We start from the raw sequence: 22,540 nt of genomic DNA on the forward strand, positions 1-22,540 counted from the left end.
ATGTCACTGCACTGAAGGAGGGTGTGGGTGAGCGCTGTGACAGGTCTTCAACTGTGCTGCCCTCAGGCTCCTCATCCAATGTGCTCTTGGCATTGGAGTCTGGGCCAAGGTTGCCTGAGGGCATATGTGCTTAGAAGGATAAATGGAGATTATTCTTGGCAGCTGCAATACACACTGAACAGTGGACTCAGAATAACATTGACAGAGGGATGATGTGGTACAGGATCCTCACATGGATGCTTGCCACCGACCGTACTGTTGCCACAGGAACGGTCCACATCCTCTCTGGCCAGCTCCAATGCACGACTCTCAAACGGATTGAGGACTTTGATGTCCTGTACCCCAACCCCGATCTGGAACCTCTCCCATTGATTGTGCGCCATCTTGTCCTCCATAAAGACAGATGGAGAGAGCGTTAGCAAGGCGCATCCCAGGCCAAATGAGAAGGATGCCAGGCGTGCATGTGTGCTGACTGGAGCCATGGACGGAATGGGGAGGCGATCTCCAGAGAAGATGAGGACAGAGAGAGATGTGAGGGCATGTGTGAGAGAGTAAGTAGTAATGTCCCTTGAGCTGGCAGTGAGTGAGATGCCAGTGAATGTGTGATGGACTTGTGAGTGGGTGAGTTGAGAGTGATGAGATGGTTGACTTACCCTGGTGGCACAGATGAGATCATTCATCCTTTTACTGCACTGGATGGCCGATCCCTTGTGTGCGGCATTGGCACTGACTATCACTGCCACCGCCTCCCAAGCCGGAGGGGTGAGACTGTTGGGCCTCCTGCGGTCAGAGCGAGAGTAGAGGACATCATGGCGGGCATCCACGGTAAAAGGCATCCCAGGGATGCCTCACTGAATTTGCGGTGGGGGAGGGGGGGTGGTGGGCTGCACCCTGCTTTTGGGACCATGTCTTCGCTGGGAAGCATTGAGAAGTGTGTGCGCGGCTGCAGTTTAAATATGATGCCCGCAGTGATGGAGCAGCGAGGTAATGGTGTAACGGGCAAATCTGAGGCCGCCCCCACAGCGATCCATGTGTTTCCCCTGAATGCATTATTAATGAGGTGGAACGCGCCGGGAAAGGGTGATATGACGTGAAAGTCACATGGAAAGTCACGTAGAAACTAGGACCAGGATTAGGCCATTCAGTCCTTCAAGCCTGCTCTGCCATTCAATATGATCATGGCTGATCCTCTATCTCAACGCCATATTCCCACTTTCTCTCCATACCCCTTGAGCCCCTAATGTCCAAAAAATTATCAATTTCTTTCTTGAATATACTCAGTGACCTGGCCTCCACAGCCTTCCGTGGTAGAGAATTCCACAGGGTGACCACCCACCACCCTCTGAGTGAAGAAACTTTTCCCCATCTCAGTCCTAACTGGACTGCCCCGTATCCTGAGACTGTGGTCCCTGGTTCTAGACTCTCCAATCATGGGAAACATCCTCCCTGCATGTAGTCTATCTAGCCCTGTTAGAATTGTATACGTTTCAATCAGATCCCCTCTCATTCTTCTAAACTCTATTGAATACAGGCCCAGTCGAACCAATCTCTCCTCATGCAACAGTCCTACCATCTCCAGTATCAGCCTAATGAACCTTTGCTGCACTCCCTCTATGGCAAGTATATTCTTTCTTAGATAGGGAGACCAAAACTGCTCACCATACTCCAGGTGTGGTCTCACCAAGGCCTTGTACAACTGCAGTAAGACATTCCTATTTCTGAATGCAAATCCTCTTACAATGAAGGCCAACATACCACTTGCCTTCCTAATTGCTTGCTGCACCTGCCTATTTACTTTCATTGACTGGTGTACAAGGACACCCAGATCCCTTTGTCCATCCACATTTCCCAATATATCCCCATTTAAATAATACTCTGCCTTTCTGTTTTTCACACCTAAGCGTATAACTCCACATTTATCCACGTTATACTGCATCTTCCATGTGCTTGCCCACACACACAACTTGTCTAAATTGCCCTGAAGCCTCTTTGCATCCTCCTCACAACTCACAACCCTGTCCAGTTTTGTGTCGCCAGCAAACTTGGAAATATTGCATTTGGTTCCCTCATTCAAGTCATTTATATATGTCGTGGGTAAAACGTCATTTTTCAAGCCTGCTAATACACTTAGTGCAAATCTGGGATGATTCAACTAGCTGCTTCCTCCTTTGGGTCCAAGAGTTAAAGTTTCCACCTTACTTTCAATAGGACTTGACCTGGGCCCCTGCCCCCATGGCAGCCAGGTCACATGGGCCCATTCTGGGCAGATCCTGTATCAGGTCCTATCCTACTCCCCAAACTGCTCTATTTTACCTTGAATTAGAGTACAACCATCTTATAAAGTCTCACAGTCATAACAACAGGAATATACTAATGTCGAACTACATTTTTACAGAAATAGCTGTTACAACTTAACTTGCTACTTGATAGATAATTTTTTAAAACCCTAAACAACCACCAAGGATTGTCTCATAGTGTAGTGACATAGTTGTGTGCTGTTACTGCAACATTCTAGTGATCTATGCATATGTGATGTTGTACACCATCAGAGTGAATTTGAATTAACTTCTATTACTTTGTGTTTGTTTTTGGTTATAATACAATATCAAAAGTATTTGGGCAGAATATTGAGCTCGGTGGGCGGGCGGGTGCCCGACCTGGCTGAGCGTAAAATGATGCGCGATGACGTTAGTCAAGCGTCCCAACGTCATCGTGTAGTTCCGGAATATTTCATTTGGCAGGCACGCACCAGAAAGGCCTATTAAAGCCATCAAAAAGGTAATTAAATTCAAATTTACGCTGCCCGTCCAACCTTACGGTTGGCAGGCAGGCGAAAACACCAAGCGGCCTTTGCACTTTTTAGGAAACCTCACCCATGGGCGGGATGAGGTTTCCTAAAGCAAATAAAAATGAGATAAAAATTTCACACTTGAATTAAAAACATGCCCCTGCTCATGTGACAGTCACATGAGGGGACATGTTTTGTGACATTTTTATTTTCTTCATTTTTTTTTAGACAATGCTTCATCTCCCTGAGGCAGCTCCGTGCCTCAGGGAGATTGAAGCGCTCTTTCACGCACATGCTTGAAGTTCACGCTAGGCCTGCTTGCTTTCCTCCCCCCGCCCGCACAGAGTTGAGCACTGCCACTCGGGTTCCACGCCAGCCAGGCCTTAATTGGCCCATCCCCATAAAATTGCGGTCCGGTGTCAATCGCGGGCAGTGGTTGGCGCCCCAACCGCCCCACCCACCCCCGCCAAGGGCAAAATTCTGCCCTTTGTGAACTATCCAGTTGAATGTACATATTTCGTAAAAATGTGCAAGTAGGTTGTTTTATTTCACAGACGCAAATATAGTTATTGTACAATTTTGATCATAAAGAAGTTGCTGCAATGTAATTGGTTGTCTAATGTTAGAATACACCCACTGTCTTAGCTTTAAGAATATTAATAACAGTAACAATATATTACAGCCTTAAACCCACACAGAAAATAATATTAAGTTTGGTGGGATATAACTAACATTAAGAATAATGACTTAGAGAGAGAAATTCCCACCTGAGTTATTTCCATTAGCAATCAAACACCTGAGATATTGATATGCAACGGTCATAAATATGCCAATGCTTTTTCTCTGCCAAAAGTCATTTGTTTTCTTTAAATTCTGATTAATATGATTTGCCATTGAGGGCAGTGAGATTGAAGTCTGCAAGTAAACTGCCGCTTGACATTTAACTACTTTCTACATAAGTGATTAAAAATATTGTTCAATTTATTTCCTTTTCATGTCTTGTTTGCCAAATTACCTTTGAAAATGTCCTTCAAATATGTCAATCATATATCCTGCAGTATAAAATAATTCATATCAATAACGTTTATTTTTTGAACAAAGCATTCATAAGCAATTTCAATTACTATTGACCTTGAAAGATGTGCTCTGTTTTAAAGTAGCATACCATGCATGCTAGTACTGTAATATATGATAAATGAAATTCAATTTGCTACCCAGTGCAACTGTGATCCCAAGGGCACAAACTATTTCATTCAACCTTTAATATTGAACAATTAGCAATACCACAAAGTCAACATTGATTAATGGAGTCATTATTATGCAGATTAGCATCAGGTAGGGCACAAAGAGAGTGACACTTTACATAATGTTCCCCAATTAATACTGAAAAAAAGTAATCAAGATGCTGCATCCCTGTGCTTTGTGAGCTACAGAAATGGAACAGAGATAAATTTGTTTTCAGCATTGCTTTGTTGTGTTTTGTTTCACTCATTGGTAAGGCTTCACAGGCAAATATATATCTGCTGCTTGCTACAACAGTTCAGCCTTATTATGACATGGTCCTTGGGATCCAAACCTATCACATACAGTTTGTGTTACATGTAATTATGAAACTTGGGAACAATGATTCAGTAATCTTATAACAAATGTTCTATCAAAAGCTGGACTCTTCAATACGACAGAACACCACCCTTTGAGATTTGTGTTCAAACTTCCTTTGTAATGGACTATATTGAAATATTGTTGTGCAGGTATGGTGGCATTGTTCACCATTTAGAATTATATGTGGAGATCATTCTTAGCTCAATTATTCTATAGCTCTGTCAAAATATGCACAAGTGAACTGACCAGGGTTTACTGGTCACCTATATTGATATTAAGGCAGAAGTTAGTCATAGAACATTATGCTCATAATCTGGCTTCAAACACATACAGAATACACCATGACATTAATTGAGCTTAACATTGGGAAACTATATAAAATGAACTATGTTGAATTAACTTTCTTTTAACAACCTTATAAAAATGCTATTGTTGCTACACTGGGGAGGAGTTACACCTAATCTCATCAGTGTATTGAGGCACATTATCCAGACAGTACTGTAGTGGCAATGTCTATTGGGCACAAATAGCAGTGCAAAGATGCTAACTGCATTTATACAGTAATTAGTAAAAAGAATGATCAATGTAAGTCCACTATCTGAAGGTAGACTTATTGTTCTAATCAAGGTCAACCCTCAGTGCAGGCTATACACTGTAATTTTGGATTACCTTTATAAATGTTTCAGTGTGATAGCTCCAAAAACATTAGCATAATGGGCCATCTAAAGTGAATAAGGCCGATTGTTTTGGAAAATTGATTTGGTACACTAGTACAGTAGGGATTATTGCCCACAAGTGTGGAAGAATAGAGGGAACTCTATTGCCCATGTGATGTACAGTAACTTTGTTCTGACACTTTATTGAAAAAGTCGTCCATCTCCAGCCCCAGCATGCTCAAGTTGATGAACATGAGCTTCATCCCCTGCCATTCAAAAATAAAAAAAGAGAAAAAACTAAAAACTTGATCAAGATCAAAAAAGATTATTGAATGTTAAGGATCAAGTAAGTAAAATCAGCCACTCTCTTGAAGATTCAATTCTGATGGTTTTAAACACAAAGAATGCACTTTCTTGATCTCTTTCTTTAAATGTAAAGTTTTGCAGCAATACATGTGTGCAACACTGTCACTGGACCTTTAATGTGTTTCTCTTTGATAGATTTATTTACGCTTTCTCGACTATCAAATGGATCACTCTAATGAATGCAAGAGGAATTTTGTTGCTGTGTATGATGGGAGCAGTGCTATTGAAAACTTAAAGGCAAAATTTTGCAGCACAGTAGCTAACGATCTGATGCTACAAACTGGAGTTGGAGTGGTTCGTATGTGGGCTGATGAGGGCAGCAGGCTGAGCAGATTCCAAATGCTATTTACTTCATTTGTGGATCGTAAGTAACCATGGCTTATAAACATTTTATTCTCTAATAACACTTAATTTGTTACTAGCTTATTTTGTTTAGCAATAGATTGCTTCAGAGAATAGCGTTTGTTAAAAATTGAAACAATATTGTAACACAGCCATAGGATTTTAATACCCACAATTAAAAATGTAGGCTTGGAAATTATGCTGTGTAATATTATAAGGTGTGACCACTGGATTGATTGACAGAGGTTTGGAAGCAGTGTGGTTGTACATCCTCTCAGGAGCAGAAACATGTGTCCGAACAGACAGATTAATTGAGGTAACATGTTGCTTTGGAAAATTGTCAATAAACTATTAAAAAGTTTGTTCTTAATTGCCAAGAATATTATTTTGGTCCTATAAACTGTGTTGATTATCCTTTCTGAAATTTGTTTTTAGAAATTTACAGGAATGTTTGTGGACATACAAAACAAAATGGAAATGTTTCAAAAGTTGACAGATTATTATATCAGGTGTTTTTTCCCCTTTGTGAAAATATTTGAAAGAATTATTAACAAAAAATGTTTAAATTTCCTGTCAGAAAGTAAGTCAGGACAGTACTAGAAAACAATATCATTTCTCTTACACATTCAATGGCAGCAGGAAGTAATTTTAGGTATTTTGTGGTAATTGATGAGTTGCAACACAGGGGTCTCATTTTAAATTTTAAAAGATAGTTTAACAGCAGCTACACAACACTTGTTCTGCACAAATATGTCCTTTCCAATATTATTTTCTACTTTTGTAGCACTTTGAATACAGATAGTTGAATTAGTACTGATTTCAGGAAGGTGTCTATGCAATGATTTGGCGTCCACTAGGAAATGGATTACAGCTATAATTGAAGACAAGATAAAATTCCCTATTCAATGCAAATCAGTAAGAATTCCGCCAATCTTAATAATCTGTAAAGGCTGGTGCAAGCAACACTTGTCTGCTTATTAATTGATTTATTTTCTGACCGCCTCCTTTTTTTTACTCATTTATCTGACTTCACTCCTGAATTAAGTATAGAAAAAAATGCATGTCCCATTAAAAATGAAGAGCACACCTAATCCTAAAAATCCTTTAAAGTAATGTTCATATCTTGTATTTTTAAAACAGACCTTTAGAGACTACAGTCACAAATTATTCATAGCAGATGCCACTTCCATGAAAATACCACTTGTCACTTGTATGCACATTTTTAGCTCTTTCAACTCACCACTTGCAGAATAAGCCATACCTCCAGATATTGTTAGTGTGACACATCCTGTGACTTATCCTTTTAAGAGTTTCAAATCCAAGTAGTTGATCCACAAAAATTCCTGAAGAATCCCCATGAAAAATTGGATCACAATTTACATAATGTTATATATCATACAAAGTGCCAGAAGTAGACCACTATAATCCTTCCTTTGTTATTTTCAGATCGATTCCTTTATTTCAGAATGCTGTTAGCTAGCAATACATCTGGTCTACACTTAAGTTTCCAAAGCTAATGATTGAATCATGCTATGAATTCATGCAAGTTAACAATCAATAAATCCAACAAGATTAGATGAACTCATTAATTTTGCGTGGGAGATTCAGTTGATGCTTTTATTGTGAACAAAGAAGCCATGACCAATTTATCTAACTGACAAAGCTGAACTAACAAAGACATGACCTTTACAAAGTGCCCATTTACTGTTTTTTGTTGCTCATGGCTGAATGGCCATACACAGTGCTACATCACATCTTGTATAAGCTTTTGAAATACATGTGCTATAATTTATGGTGACATTAACCTTTGTCTCACAGCTCCCTGCCAGGACAACACATTCTTTTGTCACAGCGACATGTGCATCAACAATTCTTTGGTCTGTAATGGAGTCCAGAACTGTGTGTACCCATGGGATGAAAATCATTGTAAAGGTAACATTGTTTGCCCAGTTCTGTAAAAACATTTGTGAGAAAAAATGTCCTTTACTTCATCAGACTTGACAAAGGCCATTTCTCTCAGACGGCTATATTTATGGGTTAAATAAATACATTCATCTGAGTCAAAGTTTGCATTAACATTGGTTTACAGGGTCTAACAGATCTTAACTAGTTTTGACATTTCCGCAGCTAGTGTATGGAAATCTGATTTAATACAGAGCTGCTCGTTTCAATCCCTAATAAAATCTGAGAGGTTCAGCTCACGGTTATGAAATGAAGATATGTCACCACATTGAAGATGGGTTTTTATTTTGGTTTATTGAGACTGATGTTAAAGATTCATTGAATAATATTTCATTATTGTATGTTTCTTACTTTTTGACCCCAGCTCCACCCAATGATAGTTGCTAGTAGTGTAACTGCTGGTAAACTTATTTTAAATCTGGGATAACAGTGAAAATATTCAGCTTTCTCCTGTACTTGATCATCTTTAGTTAACCACAGCCACTGGATGACAGCCAGTCCTGCCATGGGCCTGTTCCTTTCTTTGTCAGAATTACAAATGACAAAACTGAGGTTCAAGGGACCAGAGTTGGGGATGGGGGCGCGTTTTGGGTGGTGGTGGGGTGGGGCGGGGGGGGGGTGCATACATTAAAAAGATAAGCTTGATCTTGATAATGTCCTCATCCAGTTTACACCCACATTCTCTTTCAATAAAGATCACTAGAAACAATGAGAGAAAGTTGGACAACCTGTGTCAGCTCCAAGGATACGTTGTTACCATAATTGTGGATTAGAGTCCTGGCCTTGGTTGGCAATATTCTGATGCCTAGCAAGATTATATTAAAAAAAAATTAACAGCATGGCCCAATTGTCACTGAAGCAGCAAATAAGTAGTTATCCCTACAATAATGATAGAATATATATACAGCAAGCATCTAAATATTGAAAGGTAGCCCTTACCACAGCGAATACCACAGGCACAAAGAGACTGTATTCAACTAATAGCAGTTTTCTTTTATTAACACAGCTAATGTTATATACACTACTGCTCACTTGGGGATGAATAAGACTGTCATTTTTATACCAGTGGCACACTTGGAGATCTCATTGTTCACTGGAAACAGAATGAATTCTCTTTGAAATAAAGCTGTTAAAATTAACTAATGTATACTGAGATGCATATTAGTAAAAAGTAAATTACTGTCAAGGGTCAGATCCAGTGCCCAATCGTTTCCATTTTAAATTGCCAAGGCTACCCTCCTGATCCCTAGACCAGCTTGTCCAGATCTTATTTTTGAATGGCGGCAGGTGTCCTTTGCATGGTCTTTCCTAAATGGTCAGGAAATTTTTTTGTGCATACAGTATACAGAATTATTACTGTTTCAGTACTGCCTCACACAAACATACATATGGAATTATTGCTGTATCAGCACTGCCTCACACAAACATACATATGGAATTATTGCTGTATCAGTACCACCTCACACAAACATACATACGGAATTATTGCTGTATCAGTACTACCTCACACAAACATACATATGGAACTATTGTTTTATCAGTACAACCTCACACAAACATACATATGGAATTATTGCTGTATCAGTACCACCTCACACAAACATACATACGGAATTATTGCTGTATCAGTATTACCTCACACAAACATACATATGGAACTATTGTTTTATAAGTACAACCTCACACAAACATACATATGGAATTATTGCTGTATCAGTACCACCTCACACAAACATGCATATGGAACTATTGTTCTTTAAGTACTACCTCACACACAGGGAATTATTTCTGTGTCAGGACTGCCTCATACAAACATACAAATGGGGCAGAATATTGAGCTTGGCGTGCGGGCGTGCGCCTGACCTGACTGAGAGTAAAATGATGCGCGGTGATGTTGGGTGAGCGTCCCAACGTCACCATGTAGTCCTGCGAGATTTCATTCAGTGGGCGCGTGCTGGAGTTGGCATTGTGCCCGCTGACAATTGAAAGGCCTAGTAAGGCCATTAAAAAGGTAATTAAATTCAAATTTACACCGCCCGTCCAACCTTACGGTTGACAGGCAGACGAAAATGCCAAGTGGCCTTTGCACTTTTTAGGAAACCTCATCCATGGGCGGGATGAGGCTTCCCAAAGCAAATAAAAATAAACTAAAAATTTTGCTTGAATTAAAAACACATCCCTGCTCAGGTGATAGAGTCACATGAGGGGACATGTTTTATGACATTTTTATTTTCTTCATTTTTTTTTGAACAGTGCTTCAACTCCCTGAGGCAGCTCCGTGCCTCAGAGATTGAAGCGCTCTTTCGCATGCATGCGCGAAGTTCATGCTAGGCCCGCTCGCTCTCCTCCCCCCACCCACACAGGCAGCGCTGCCGCTCGTGTTCCATGCTGGACGGGCCTTAATTGGCTCGCCTGCGTAAAATCGCGGTGCGGTGCCAATCGCGGGCAGCGGCCGGCTTCCCGCCAAGGGCAAAATTCTGCCCACGGAATTATTGTTGTATCAGTACTGCCTCATACAAATTTTGAACTTAATCATTTCATTTCATGGAAAGATTAAACAAGCTACAGAAAACTATCGAAGTAAATAATTTATTTTGTTTTAAAGAGGTTGTTCAGCCTAACAAAAAGGTCTTGTTTTTTACACTGAAGACTGCTCAGAAATATCAACATTTTGCCAATTGTGTCTGATATTGGAAATATATCATTTATTTCTGCTTCGAATGCTGGACTTTTCCTGAGGAGGGTAGGGTTGATTTTCTTGCCCTCTGATGGAATACATCCGAAGTAAGCTCAATTACAATTATTTGAACCTCTTTGCATTTACCAGTTCAGGTCATTGTCATGCGTCTATTGCAGATCTGCCATCTAGCAGGACTTAGAGCAACAGGAATGGCCATTGACATCCAGATCTTCAAGCTGTTCTCCAAAATCTGCAGCCATAAGGTCTCCAGAGTTGAAGATATCTGGGGAAGCTAAAAGAGAAGCTTTCACTTACCTTTTTATGTTTCCCTGGCTTTGCTGCCTGTTTAACATGGGAGCCAGCAGCAATGCTTAGCACCAACAGATGGGTCCTATATCATTGAGCTTGGAGGAAAATAAGCTGGGGTAACCCAATCCACCTCATTTCCATGGTTGTTCTTTGCTTGCACCTGCAAACACTTCACCCCACCCGCTGAGAAAATAACCCCAAGGCAGTGTAAAGGGAATTGAGACCTGGCATCATAGATCCAAGTTCCCTCTCCATCTTCTTGCAGCCACTTAGGTGAGGCATCAGAAGGGTATCAGTCAGCATGTCTTCAGGAAAGAGGGAAAATGAGAATAGGGAGAGAAAGAATACCAAATCTTTTATCCTGTGATTCTTCCCCTTTCTCCACCCAAGTGGTTGCATCTGCATCAGTTCCCAAGTCCATTTGTTCCCTTTTCCTTCAGTTACCTCTCTAAGTAATTTTTTGATGCTGACATTGCATAGGATATAGGGAACAGGAACAGGCCATTCAGCCCAAATAGTCAATGCCAACAAAATATGCACCACTTGAGCCTCCTCCCATCTTTCCTAATCTAAATCTATCATGGTAACCTCTTATTCCCTTCTCCCTCACATGCTTACCTAGCTTCCCTTTAAATATATCAATGCTATTTGCTTCAGTCACTCTGGTGGTAGTGAGTTCCACATTCTCACCACTCTTGGATAACTATCTTATATTGATGGCCTCTCGTTATGCTCTTCCCCACAAATGGAACATTCTCTCAGTATCCACTCAATCAAACCCAGTCATGATTTCAAAGATCTCTGTCAGATCACCCCCCAGGCTTCTTTTTCAAGAAAAGAGACCCAGCCTGTTCATCTTTTCCTGATATGTATATCCACCCATTTCTGCTATCATCCTTGTAAATCTTCACTGCACCCACCCCAGTTCCTCCATATCCTTTTTATAATATGCCAATCAGAATAGCATGCAGTACTCTTAAATGTGATCTAACCAAGGTTTGATGCAGATTTAATTTAACTTTCCTACTTTTCCATTCTATCTCTCTAGAAACAGAGCCTCATGCTTGTTTTTTTTATACGGCCTTGCTAACCTGTGGCACAAATTTAGCGATTGGTTTATTTGTTCTCCAGGATCTCTTTGTTTCTCTATTCCACCTAGACTTGCACGTTCTGAGTAAAAAGTGACCTCCCTATTTTCTTCCAGCAAAATGCACCATCTCACATTTGTCTGTTTTGAACTTCATTTGCCAAGTATTTGCCGGTTCTACAAGTTTTATTAATGTCTTGCTGTAATTTGTTGCAGTTCTCCCTGAAACTGACTATTCTGCAAGCCCCCACCCCCCCCCACCCACCATCCACACACCACCCCACCCCCAATTTGGTGTCATCTGTAACTTGTGAACAGCAGTGGTCCCAGCACCGATCCTTTTGGAACACCACTTCCCACCTTCTACCACTGTAAATAACCACCCTTTACTTCCACAATCTGCTTTATGTTTTGAAGTCAGCTAGCAATTCATTCTTCCACTTGTCCCCTGACTCCACATTCTCTAATTTTATTCATTAGCCCATTATGGGACACCTTAATTGAAGGACTTTTGAAAATTCAGATAAATTCCATCTACTGTGTTACCATTGTCTACTCTCTCTGTTACCTCCTTAAATACATTCACTGAGGTTGGTCAAGCAAGATTTTCCATTTTGAAATCCAAGTTCATTGTTATATTTCACATTTCTAGATGTTCTTCTATTCTCTCCTTTAGTAGTGATTTCATTATTGTTCCTACCACTGATGTTAAGCTGACTGGTCTATAATTCACTTGGCATGTTCTGTCCCCCTTCTTAAGTATAGGAATTACAATAGCTATCCACCAATCCTACATCTTTTTCGAACAAATTAAATATGTGTAGTAATGCCTCTTCTATCCCTTCCCTAGATTCTTTTGAATGCATGGATGCAATGAATCCAGACAAGAGGCTTTATTCCCTTCGAATTTGATTAGTTTATTAAATACATCCCCTTCTTTCATTTTAAATGCACTTATCTTTCTTAGTTTCTGCTTCAATACTCCACTAGTACTTTCCATAGCCTCAATACCGTCTGCGTGAGAGTTTCCCTCGCTCTCTGTCCTAAATCACATTAATTTAATCATGTCTAGATTCATATCCCCTTGTTCTATATCTCTCAGTCACTGGAACAGTCCATCTCTATCTACCTGCTGCCATCCCTTTATAATTTTAAACAATTCTATTGAGTTATCCTTTAATTCCCTCTGTCCTAATGAAAACAACTCTAATTTTTCAAGTCTTGTTTGTATTTCTTCATCACAAGCAACATACCAGTGAATCTGAATTGTACCCTCTCTATTACCTCAATTTCCTTCCTGTAGTGTGGACACTAAAACTAGAAACAGTGCTCTAATTTTAATTTAATAGTGATAAATAGCTGCCCCATACAATGCCATTTCCATCCCCATCCTGATGATACTGAAATGTTGTAAACTGTGTGTAACAATTACTTTTTCCATCTATCCCCTTTAGTCTTCTGTCTGTCTAAATAGTGATGTACCAGTGAAGTAAATATTTCATATTTTTGCTCAGTGGATAAAATGTCGTCAGATGTTATGTACTCTGGATGACCTCTGTTTCAATGAAAAGTATACTAGAGAGCATTTTAATACTGTTGTAACCACCAAAAGAACATCCAATATTTCATAGCCATCTGTCATCCATTATGCCATGACCAGTCTAAATACATGGTCAAGAGCTTTCAGCTGCAGCAGGCAGGAATCGCCAGGTGGAGCATAGTGATGAAAATGTCATAATGCGCAGTGTGTTTTAACATATAGCGTGGATGAATGAATGAACATCAGAATGAGTAAATTTTACCTCAATAAATAAAGCTAGCACAGAACTTACTCATATCTTCTGGTAGGGCATGAATGTTTCATTTTCCTATTCATTATATCTTTACATTATATCATGTCTTAGAGATATTGGTATTTTCTTTAAGCATTAACAATCTATATACTGAACTACCATCCTCAGTACGTTCATTGTGACTTTGTGGTTGACTTTGTGATTGACCACGACAGCTGGTGGAATTTAAATTCAAATAATAATCTGGAATGGAAAAGCTGGGCTCAGTAATGATGACCATGAAACTATCACTGCTTGTTGTAAAAACCCATCTGGTTCACTAATGTCCTTTAGGGAAGCTGATCTGCCCTACATGTGACTCCAGTGCCACGACAATGTGCTTGACTCTTAACAGCCCTTTGAAATGGTGTGGCAAGCCACTCAGTTCAAGTACAATTAGGGATGGGCAACAAATGCTGGACTTGCCAGCAACACCCACATCTCATGAAAGAATACATTTTTTTTTAAATTAAGGGGCAGGATCTTTCGCTCGGCGTGCGGGTGCATGCCCAATATGCCCAAGCATGAAATGTGCTCTCGTGATAGTTAGGTCGGCAGGTGCATGCCAGAGCCGGCAGTGCACCCGCTGACAATTAAAAGGCCTATTAAGGCCATTAAGTTAACAATTGTCCTGAATTTTTCACTGCCTGTTCAACCTAATGGTTGACGGGCAGGCGAAAAGGCCAAGCGGCCTTTGTATTTTTTAGGAAACCTCATCCATGGGCAGGATGATGTTTCCTAAAGCAAAAAGAATTTAAATTTTACACTTGAATTAAAAACATGTCCCTGCTCATGTGGCAGAGTCACACGTGGAGACATGTTTTATGCCATTTTTATTTTGTTCATTAGTATTTTTAAACAGCGCTTCATCTCTATGAGGCAGCTTCGTGCCTCAGGGAGATTGAAGCACTCTTTCAATCACATGCACGAAGTTCGTGCTAGGTCCGCTCGCCCTCCTCCCCCTACCTGCACAGGTAGCGTTCAGCATTGCTGCCCACGTTCCATCTTGGGCAGGCCTTAATTGTGGTGCGGTGCCAATCGTGGGTGGCGGTTGGCTTCCTGACCGTCCCCGCCCGCCCCCACCGAGCACCCACCCCCGCCAAGGGCAAAATCCTACCCAAGGAAGACTTCTTGTGGCCCATTCTGATTTAAGTGGCCACCTGTTAAAATCACTGAGAAATTCTCTGAACGTTTAATGTCTGATCACTTTGGGAGAGTGCAGATAATGTATGGTAGAGCATACAAACTCCATTATTCTTCATTACTTTGATTTCTTAAAGATTTGTTATAAACTGGAGCAGTGTAGCTGTGAGTGCATCAGGTTGAATTATTTTCTATGGTTTTTCCGATAATGGATGCAGTTTCTTTCCAAAGAATGATAATTATTTTCCATCATTCTTCACATTCTACTCCATGTATAGTTTTATGGTTGATTCATAAAACCCAAGATGACTAATGAAGTTGAATCTTGCATCAATTAAGAATCTTCATACACAATTAAGTAGAGACATGGAAACCACTTAAGACCACATAGATTTTTCTCTTCAACATCTTGGTGAACTATAAAGAACATTACACTCTTTCTTGGTGCATAGATGAATTATTTAAAATAAAAATGGAAAATATTCTGATTGCATTACGTGAACTCAAATTTAATTTCACTATTACTCAGTTGTTACATCTGTTAGTAAAATTCATTCTTTTATAAAGAATTGTAGCTGTTACATTGGTGCCAAGGTACTAGAGTAAATTTTTAGTCTTTATTGCTTGGGCAATAAGTATTGGCTAGGTAAGGTGTAGAGAGAAAAATCAAGCAGGATGGGTCCCGTGCCTTTTAAATAATTTGCCACATTTTCCATCCAACTACTTAGGCTGAAGCAAAATCAGGTGGGCTCTGTTCCCCAAATGCAATCCTCCAACTAGATTTTTTGTCAAGGTGGTTAAGATGAAAATCGACCTCACGGTTCTGATTCCAACAGTGGGTGATACGTAAAGCACCCAGTCATACACTACTCAGTTTGTTTAAAGCTTGTCTGATCCATTTTTAATTTAGTGTGTCTTCAAGGAATGAAGATGTATGGGAAAATGCTGTTACTTAGTATTACATAGGATTTACAACATAGAAATAGGCCAGGTCTGGCAGCATCTGTGGAGAGAGAAACAGAGTTAAGGTTTCAAGTCCAATATGTCTCCTCTTCAGAATATGACTCTCCCAAAGAAGAATCATATTGGACTCAAAACATTAACTCTGTTTCTCTACAGATTCTGCGAGACCTGCTGAGTTTTTCTAGCATTTTCTGTTTTTATTTCAGATCTCCAGCATCTGCAGCATTTGCTTTTCTTATAGAAAAAGGTCATTCGGCCTAACAGGTCCATGCCAGTGTTTATACTCCACATAAACCTCCTCCCACCCTTCTTCATCTAATCCCATCAATACATCCATCTATTCCTTTCTTCTTCATGCGTTGATCTGGCTTTCCTTTAATGCATCAATGCTAATAACCTCAACTGTCCTTATGATTGCAAGTTCCACATTCTAACTACTCCCTGGGTAAAGAAGTTTCTTCTGAATTCCCTATTGTGTATTGTGAGTGCGATGTGAAGAGTACAAACGAAAGAGGGGAGTGTGTTTAGAATGAGAAAGAGACGTTTTGCAGCAAGCCCTTGTGATTGCATTCTAAATGATATGATGGAGCGAGGGAACGGTTGAGAATGATAGGGAGGGATGAAAGGAAAGTTAGCAATTTTTGTTCAGAGGGATGGAAAAATCAAAACTGTACTCTTGCTGCTCTTGCAAAGTCATTGAATCCGTTCCTCCATTGGACCCAGGTCCTGGGGATGATGCTGCTTGCATTGACCCTCTCAGTCACCTCTGCCTAGCCCTACCCCCCTGCTGAATAGTCACCCTGGTTATGCTCCTGCAGGTGATGGGGAAAAATACCTCCCTCCTTTCCCTGAATTCCCCCACAAGGATCTCCAGGGAAGCATCAGAAAACCTAAGAAGAGCCCTATAATTTATTCTCTTAACCATAGGCCTGGCCTTAACTCAAGTGGGTAGGGATAAGGACATGAGATGGGGGAAGGTGGGGGAGTGCAAAGAGAATGAACATTGGATATTTCTATTCCAGCATAGCTACCATCCTCACTTTAGAAGGCGGATTCCTGCTTTAAATGGGAATGCTACAGGAAATTACCCCATGAAAAAAGGCAGGTGGCCCATTGGTTATATTAAAATGAGGCCTAGGAGTTTAAAACTCCAGGGACTCACGCTGGCATCAAGAAACCCCCCCCCCCACCCCGACTCTTCTTGTGTTCTTGTGCCCCTATCCCTATTGCGTGCCTCAAGTTAAATCCAGGCTTATATCACCGCTGTTCGCCATGTCATACGAACAAGGAGCAGGAGTAGGCCATTCAGCCCCTCGAGCCTGCTCCGCCATTTAATAAGATCATGGCTGCTCTGATAGTAACCTGAAATCTGCATCCCATCTACTGCCGATAACCTATTACCTCCTTGCTTACCAAGAATCTATCCACCTCCGCTTAACAATATTCAAAGACTCTGCTTCCACCATCTTTTCAGGAAGAGAGTCCCCAAGACTCACAACCCTCTGAATGAAAAAATGTTGCCTCATCTCTGTTTTAAATGGGTGACCCCTTATTTTTAAACAGTGACCCCTAGTTCTAGATTCTTCCACAAGAGGAAACATCCACTCCACATCCACCCTGTCAAGACCCCTCAGGATCATGTATGTTTCAATCAAGTCACCTCTTACTCTTCAGAAGCCTAGTCTGTCCAACTTTTAATCATAAGACAACCCATCATTCCAGGTATTAACCTGGTAAATCTTCTCTGAACTGTTTCCAACATATTTACATCCTTCCTTAAATAAGGTGACCAATACTGTATACAATACACCAATACTCTACACTGTTTCATCGAAAACATTTCGCGTGCTTTATGTTAACAATCTTTAAATTTACCATGCAATAATAGTTAAAAAATAAAAGATAATGACGCACTTTAGAATTCCAACTGAACTCTGATATTTCTTCATCGCACCATTTAGTCAGAATTTTTATCAGTTTATGAAATAATAGCTGTATTTTAATAAAAATAATTGCGTTTGTCTAAGTCCCCAAAGAGATCACCTGTGTACTTTCATATTACCTCTTGAAGTAAATTGGAAAATAATGAAGAGATTATATTGTAGAAGGATGGCCCATTACATTGAAATGGAATGGTTATTGGGTCTGACTGATTTATAAGCTCATCAGAATTCATGCGAAGTTTCTAACAAGGTTAAAGATTTAGGTACGGGACTCCATTTTAAAAGAACCTATAATGATAGGTTAGCAAGTTAGAAAAAATATAGGATGCTGTGGAAGCTCAGAGCAGTGCTGAGCACTGTGCAGGCCAAACACTGAGCTGGACGTCCAGCCCAGATTAGCTGTTCTGGTTCTTTTCAAGTTCAAACTGGCACTGGTGTGAATATTTTTTTTAGATTGATAATGTTTACACTTTTGGATTTTTGTACTTTTTGCAGAAAAGAAAAAGCCTGGCCTTTTTCACCAGATTACCAAAATTCACGGAACAATCATCGGTATTTCATCAGGAATTGTTTTAGTCCTTCTTGTCATTTCTGTACTAGTGCAAGTAAAACAACCTCGCAAAAAGGTTTTGGCTCGCAAAGCAGCATTTAACAAATCAGGATTTCAAGAAGTATTTGATCCTCCTCATTATGAACTATTTTCTCTAAGAGATAAAGAAATAACAGCAGATTTGGCTGATTTGTCTGAAGACTTTGAGAACTACCATAAACTCAGGCGCTCCTCATCCAATGCCTCCAGGTGCATCCACGACCACCACTGTGGCTCACAGCCGCCAAGTATAAAGCAAAGCAGGACTAATTTAAGCACAATGGATCTTCCATTTCGGAATGATTTCTCCCAGCCACAGCCAATGAAAACATTTAACAGCACCTTCAAGAAAAGCTGCTATACTTTGAAGCACTCGCAAGACAGTCCAGAACGAGTCATAGAAGACAGAGTGATGGAGGAGATTCCCCCTGAAATGTACATACGTGGCAGAAATGACACTGTCCAGCGTTCAATGTCCATTGACTTCTAAAGTGGAACTGCTGTGCTGTTACTGAGCACTACCTTTTGGTCTCTTTTTCTCTTGCAAATGCTGCTTCGTCACTTTGACATTTTATTTGGCATTTTAATATACCCTGATAATCAGTTCAGTAACAAAATATGTGAAACTGGGGTCACTTTTCCTTGACCCTTCTGATTGACTATTTCTGTGAGACAAACTGTTGACAACAATTCTTAATAACAGGCTGTCTGTGTTCTGAAACTTGCTGAAATTGTAATATTGGTTGGTAATTACTTACTGTAGATATGCTAAGAGGTTTAATTCTTTGGTTTCCTGCTGTGATCCCACTAATTGTTCCAGTCCACTGGAGAGAAGCTTTTCAACTGAAGTATAAAAAGATGAGAAGCAGCACCAGAATTATATCAAAAGTCCTTTCAAGTATCATTGTTTTTTACTTAAAAAGAAGTATTAATTTTTAAACCCTGCTCGGCTATGGTTTTGAATGGCAGCATTTTCTACTTGTTATGGCCTGTTTTTTACATGTCCGTTTAACACACGATTTAGATCAGGTCATCAACATAAATAAAGTTACCATTCGTGAGCTCATAGGATTGTGTATTTGCCAGTTCAAATAAAAAGCTTGTTGAAATGCAAAATTATTTCTTTCTGTGCATCCTATTGAGAACCTAATTATCCGTTTTCTTTACAAAATATGTTTTCATTACTTTTTTTTGATAAATGGGAGTTCACTTTTAAAAGCTGTGTAAGGGGGTGGGAGAAGATGTTTTATCGTATTCCCAAAATGATGGAAAATGGGTAAGAAGTATGGACCGTTTGAGCTTTGGGTGTACCCACACTGGGTTTGGCAGCTTGGTGGGGATAGTGCAGGAGGGGGAATGAATTCAGGCAGGAGTAATGCAATTTAAAGGCAACCTGCACCTCTTCACCACATGGGCGAGCTTAAATTTGGAAAATATGTTCTCAGTGTGGACTACTAAAGGTCTCATCAAAATTCTCTGGAGTCCTAGTAAAAGAGGGCAGCTGGGGGGGGGGAAAGAGGTCCTGTCTCTGGATAAGGAGTGAGGGTTGCCATGCAAATAGCCCAGAATGGTGGGCAGAGGTGGCTGCATGTCTCAACATTGCATTGCCCGAAACAGCGCCATAAGAAAATCAATGATTTTACCAGAGCTGCCAAGGTAAGGCATTTAAATCCACCTATCCGCTGTCACTTAGCCTCGCACCATCTGCGGCCCTACCACTCTGAAGTCTTCCCTACTTCCCATCACTCTCCTCCAGTTACAGCAGCACACTTCACTGCATCTATTTCTGCTGCCCCCTGCATGCTCTGCACCTCCTCAGGATTATTCCCCTCACTGCCTCACACCTGTTGCTTCTCTCAAGCAGCAATCAAACTGTGCTACCTGACACACTCACGTTCAGAACTCTGCAAAAGGTCCGCACCAGAAATTTGTAGGTGGCAGGATTGGAGGATGTGAACCACAGGTCGTCTGACCGTCCAACACTTCTTTTCTCTTTTCACTGTACTTTCTCCCTCACATTCAAGGCAACCTGATGCTGCCTTGAACTGCCACTGATCTGAGTCAGTTATGGGGATCTACACTGGGAAAATCACCAAGCACAATCCACAGCAACATGGGCAAGGTAAGGAGGGTGCAAGAACAGATTTACTGCAGGGCATGCTCATGTTCTAGAGCTGCGATGGACAGCACAGATAAAGCCTTCCAGGGCTAGGGCTGTAAAAGACTAATAGCCAGGCATCAACAACTGCTCGATGCATTGAACTGCATACCTGGGACTTTGTGTCAGATAGTGTAGAGTCATCCATCTCCAACTCATAGTGGAGGGCTCCTTGTATATGACAGCGATGCACTGCTGTCAATTATGGAGCATGTGATCACCTTTATGTACACTGCATTGAGCTATTGAGCCTGCGGTGAGAACTTTGATGGAAGCTCAGGCTGTAGTCAATCAGGCTTAGCATGCAGTATCTTCTGCACCAACAGGGGCACCTAAACTATCCAATCACTCTCACACCCGGTTCTCATGCAAAACAATGAGAATGCTAAGATTCAGCCTCATTTGAGTGGCAGTGGCTCCACAGGAGAGGCATATGCCTTGCCCACAATGGCCGTCTCAAGAGCATTAATTGTATTTGCAGGCTTGTGCTGCAAATTGATAAATTATGTCACCTGCTGCAACCTGCAATCATCCTGAGACATGGAAGTCCAGGCACCTTAGAATCACAGATATTAAAGTGTGTGCCCTGGTGAGGGGGACGAGTTGTTACTGCAGTCAGTGATATAGCTCTGTAACAGCCCTTGTAGAGAACCAGAGCCACTGGATATACTGCTTCTCATAACTGGAGAAATAATGTTCTTGTTCTATAAACTAGTGTGGGGTAAGGCTTCCATTTCTTCTTTTCTGCTTTTCCTTCTAGTTTTACAGCCACAAAGACCAAGAAGCACACTCATGTTATCAGACAAAGTTTGCACAGAAGACCCTGGGCAGAAATTTTCTGCCTGCTGCCAAAAAAATCTTACCAGATGCTTTTCACTCCGCTTCAACAGCGGAAATGGACACAATAGCCCAGTAGCTTTTGAAAATGGCTAACCAGGCCCTTAACTAACTGCAGCTGAGGATCCCTTTAAATAAAGCTGGAACTGTACCTGCCCAGGGTTTGTAAGTAAGTTTTAGAATGGACAGATCCAGAGCTGAGGAAGTTAAAAATATCAGCAAGAGGGGCAGAACCCTTGTTTGCATTTATACATACATATATATGTATATATATATATATGTATGTATCTATATATATATATATATATATATTATATATAGGCATCAGACAAGTACTCCAGACAATAAAAATGCATGCGACTTAAAATGGCACAGTGCACACTGCCTGCAGAGACCTGCAAGCAAGTCCTCCACTCAAAATTAAGGGGCCTAACGCTCATTTTTCGAAAACCCAAAAGTTGAAAATCCTCCTCTTGTGTCCTTGAGCAGGGTGAGATTACCAGGAAATAAATGTTATGTCCTATGGAATGTTTTATGTTCATGATTTTGTCTCATAATTATCAACCTGCTGTCTTGGTTGGGGATTGTGTGTAGTGTAAAGAAAATGTGAGAAAATAATGGACAAAAGGAGGAAGGAAATGTCAAGAGATTCTTCCTCCTGGTATGTGGAATGGACAGTGCCGGATTTATCTTCGCCTGTGGTGGAATGCTGCATTTTTGAAAGATGCACCATGCAGAGGCCTGACTGAAGATTGATGATATTTGTAAGTGTGAAGAGGCTACAAGGTCTTATGTGGAAGATATTTTACTTCCTATTGTACATAACATCTATTACCAAGAACTCTGGGCCTGTTAGCACTGCAGTTCCTCATTTCAGAATGTCAGTAAAGGCCATCTTGTGTAATGAAAGCTTCCACTCTGCAAAAGGATATTAACTCAAGTGCTACACAACAAAGCAGTTATCAATAGGACATTTTACTCTTAACTTCAACCATATTGCTATATTTTGTGAGGGATGATTAAAACAGCACTTTAAGTTGGCCCCATAACGGTGACTCATTTGTCATTAGAACTCTACTAATAACTTTTTGAAATATTATTCCCTATTAAAGGGATTTTCAAACTGGTGGATTTCCTCTCCAGGAAGAGGTAAGTGAAGTAAGAGCTCAGAAGGAGAACAACAAGAATGTAACAACATACATTAATATGACAGAAAAATGTCAAAAGGCTCTTTACAAAAGTGCAATCAGACAAAAAGGTGAAATAAAAAGCAACATTAAAGG

At 40.5% G+C, this 22,540-nt stretch overlaps 1 protein-coding gene across 8 annotated transcripts in view; it reads left to right on the forward strand.

Annotated features, from left to right (window-relative positions):
• The window catches only part of neto2a (neuropilin (NRP) and tolloid (TLL)-like 2a), a 58,966-nt gene extending 39,588 nt beyond the window's left edge, over positions 1-19,378 (forward strand). For all 8 annotated transcript variants that reach the window (XM_078544332.1, XM_078544333.1, XM_078544335.1 and 5 more), the window contains 3 exons: positions 5,548-5,776; positions 7,573-7,686; positions 18,169-19,378. In XM_078544332.1, coding sequence (XP_078400458.1) covers positions 5,548-5,776; positions 7,573-7,686; positions 18,169-18,752 — 927 coding nt within the window. In that variant the 3' untranslated portion in view covers positions 18,753-19,378. The remainder of the gene's footprint in view (positions 1-5,547; positions 5,777-7,572; positions 7,687-18,168) is intronic.
• The last annotated feature ends 3,162 nt before the right edge of the window (positions 19,379-22,540 follow it).

Source organism: Cetorhinus maximus, chromosome 6 (assembly GCF_964194155.1).
Source record: "Cetorhinus maximus chromosome 6, sCetMax3.hap1.1, whole genome shotgun sequence".
NCBI classification, from domain to species: Eukaryota; Metazoa; Chordata; class Chondrichthyes; order Lamniformes; family Cetorhinidae; genus Cetorhinus; species Cetorhinus maximus.